Source organism: Chiloscyllium plagiosum, chromosome 2 (assembly GCF_004010195.1).
Source record: "Chiloscyllium plagiosum isolate BGI_BamShark_2017 chromosome 2, ASM401019v2, whole genome shotgun sequence".
Taxonomy (NCBI): domain Eukaryota; kingdom Metazoa; phylum Chordata; class Chondrichthyes; order Orectolobiformes; family Hemiscylliidae; genus Chiloscyllium; species Chiloscyllium plagiosum.
The window spans coordinates 89,402,937-89,406,584 of record NC_057711.1 but is presented as its reverse complement, the minus strand read 5'-3'; the positions used below and the strand labels follow the sequence as shown (position 1 = coordinate 89,406,584).

Sequence of the window (3,648 nt, the reverse complement as noted above, 5' to 3'; positions counted from 1 at the left end):
CTGTTTCCACACTGTAAGTAATCTAATCTAATCTAATCTAGTGCTCATTAATTGTGTGCCAGAATAAGCCGTATTCCTAGCCAAGCTGTTCCAGAGTGCACAGGTGTTAAGTAACCAAGGAGTACTGTGGGAGAAGTTGGCGCAGTCACCACAACTGCTAGTTTAGAATAGGGCATTTAGCTCAATCAGGGAACCAGAACCAGAGAGGCCAGTTCAGAGGAGACAGCGTCAGGAGCAGGTTAAAAACTCATGCGTGGAGCATTGACCTTGATTTGTTACATGGGGCATTTTGTCGGAGCTTCATTTCATTACATTATAAGTTCAAAAGTGACATTTTGGACAGAAGGGCTCCTGATTGGTAAGTGGTGGTCAAGTGATTTGATTTACCCTTCCCTTCAATTTCCATTAAACATTTCATACCCATAAGGTTTGAGAGTATTGGGATTTAGGCTAGTGGTATAGTACTGGAATTTAGACTACTGTTTACATAATAGTGTATTTATTATTTTTAGTGAGAATCTAACAACAGGGACTGCCTAGCTAGCTGTAAATTAATTTAATTGAAACTTATTTTTAGTTAAATAGTGGCTCGGGTGTAAAAATGGCAGTGTGATAATAGTGTGCTTCTCACGCAGACCACATGGATTGGTTGAAGCATCATTCAGGACAAAGCAGCCCACCTGACTGGCACCATATCCATTCCATTCCACATTCACAACCTTCACCACCAATGCACTATGCACGGCAAAGAACGTATCTAAGCTTAATGGACAGCACCTTCCAAACCCATTATCTCCATCATCCAGAAGGGCAACAGCACGACATGCATAGGAATACCACCATTTGCTAATTTCTCTCCAAGCTGCATATCATCTTCACTTAGAGTCATAGAGATGCACAGCATGGAAACAGACCCTTTGGTCCAACCTGTCCATGCTGACCAGATATCCCAACCCAACTAGTCCCACCTGCCAGCACCCGGCCCATATCCCTCCAAACCCTTCCTATTCATATACCCATCCAAATGCCTTTTAAATGTTGCAATTGTACCAGCCTCCACCACTTCTTCTGGCAGATCATTCCATACAAGTACCACCCTCTGTGTGAAACAGTTGCGCCTTAGGTCTCTTTTATATCTTTCCCCTTTCACCCTAAACCTATGCCCTCTAGTTCTGGACTCTCCGACCCCAGGGAAAAGACTTTGTCTATTTATCCTATCCATGCCCCTCATAATTTTGTAAATGTCTATAAGGTCACCCCTCAACCTCCAACACTCCAGGGAAAACAGCCCCAGCCTGTTCAGTCTCTCCCTTTAAATCCTGCAACCCTGCCAAGATCCTTGTAAATCTCACATCAAAATCCTTGGTGTTCTTTCCTAACAGCACTGCGGTTGCTCCTCCATCTTAAGGACCGCAACAGTTCAAGTCAGCCCACAGCTACGTTCTCAGAACAATTATGGATGTGCAATAAATGCTGGCTTAATCAGCAATGCCACATCCAATTATTGCCTAAGAATCACTGATTTTATCATTCTGTGATTGTTGGCTATGATTTCAGTCTGTTGGTTTTAAGGTATGGAGTTACCTCTTTCTACATCTATGCTTGTTTTCCTAATTTTTCTCCTTTCAAGACTACCTTACCTAACTCTTTGAATAGATCTTTGGTGAACTGACCTAATATACAGTCTCCAAACTGCATGATGAGAAGAGTTACCGCTCTCAGAACATTAACTCTGCTTTCTTCCCCCAGATGCTGCAAGACTGCTGAGTTTCTCCAGCAATTTATGTTTTTGTTTCAAATCTCCAGCACCTGCAGTTCTTTGTTTTATTTCACATCATAAGATATTGGGTTTTATATTGTTTCTATGAAGATTTATTGCATAGAGGTAAAGGGTCCTTAGATTTTATAACGCAACGACATTTTTTTTCCTTCAACTATTTACCTATCTCCCTCTCATCCCCAACCGAATTTTAAGTTGAAACAGAAAATCTGTATCAATCTGACAGAGACAGAGCTCTGATACAAGGTGGGGAAACAAAAATGGGATTTGACACGCATAATTCAAACTTGTCATGAACACAAGTAAATAGTGACCCAATTTGTTTCTAAACAGAAGATTACAAGTACCACAATATAAATGAATAGTTTATAAACATTTTAAGGTAAATTAGACTCTGTGTCAACTTGTCCTATTCTGTTAAAAAGGGGTTAATAATGCAGTATTCTTATTAAGACACTATTCAGTCAACCAATATATCTATTGTTAATCATTTCCTACAATTAGGAAATACAAATAGACCAGACACCAGCATAAACAGTACAGAAAATGAATATTTGTAAAATACAATTGACTTGCTTAGATATTTTTTAAAAACATACATTCATAGATGTTGTATACAGACCCTTTCAGGAATCCCTTCTGAAATACACATTCCATTCTTGACACTGAAAAAGTCAATCACTAATTGGCTCACTAACCTCAGCACCATCATAGCTGAAGATTCCAACCACACTAACAGGAACTGCTTTGTTTACGCAGCGCCCTAGAGCTTTACGATTGAGAGCAAAGACAAATGGAATTTCTTGTTCACGGGCAACTTCAATTATCGTGTGCAACGTCTCATCTAAGCCACCTGGATAAAACAATTTTTAAACATTATTAATATACCTAGATATTAAAAAAGCCAATATTCTACATTTTGCAATTTGAGTGGCCAAGTGTACCCCGGCCCAAGAGGCTTTACCACAAAGCCATCTAATTTAAAATAAACCAATAAAAGTTTCACTTTAATCCATTTCCCACATAGGCCATGCAGTTGGTTAAGTTCAGAACTTGAATTGTGGCTGTAACTCTTTCTTAACTTTCCCTTTCTTGGACTCCATCCACTATATATCTCACCTTTCTTCACCCTAGTACTGATACTTGATATGCCTCCATACTGCTTGGTTTGGATTCTGTAATTACTTCACAGACCATTGAACTCCCTTTCACTTAAATAACCCGTCTTAAAAGGGGTTATATAATAACATTTGACAATGGTCTACATGAAAAACCCTTAGTTAACAAAATATTCAAAACAGTGAAGAATTAGGGTTAACCCAAGGGATATATAAACAACTGGGTGAAAGGCAGTTGTGCGAGTGGATGGGGTGAGAAATAAAGAACGTATAATGTTCAGATTTCCAGCACTAGGTATCAGACCATAGATTCAAAGGTCAAATGTCCAAGTGCTGAACTTTGGAAATGATTCCAACTTATGTGGGTCAGTGAAATTTGAGGCAGCAGTTTAGAAATGATAGATTTAACTTGCAGGTTCCTGGGTTTAAATGTTTTAGTAGGGTCAGGGGTGGGGGTAAAAGAGGGGGAGGTGTGGCATTGCTTGTCAAAGATAGTATTACAGCTGTGGAAAGGACGATGGATGAAGACTCGTCATCTGAGGTAGTTTGGGCTGAGGTTAGGAATAGGAAAGGTGAGGTCACCCTGTTAGGAGTTTTTTTACAGGCCTCCTAATAGTCCTAGAAACATAGAAGAAAGGATTGCGAGGATGATACAAGAGAAGAGTGAAAGTAATAGGGTGGTTGTTATGGGGGACTTTAACTTTCCAGATATTGACTGGGAAAGCTATAGCTCGAGTTCGTTAGATGGGT

General features: G+C 39.7%; 1 protein-coding gene across 2 annotated transcripts in view; it reads right to left on the bottom strand.

Moving 5' to 3' along the window:
- LOC122561762 (selenocysteine insertion sequence-binding protein 2-like) overlaps positions 1-3,648 on the bottom strand; it is a 48,185-nt gene that overhangs the window by 12,806 nt on the left and 31,731 nt on the right. For both annotated transcript variants that reach the window (XM_043713885.1, XM_043713894.1), the window contains exon 4: positions 2,479-2,633. In XM_043713885.1, coding sequence (XP_043569820.1) covers positions 2,479-2,633 — 155 coding nt within the window. The remainder of the gene's footprint in view (positions 1-2,478; positions 2,634-3,648) is intronic.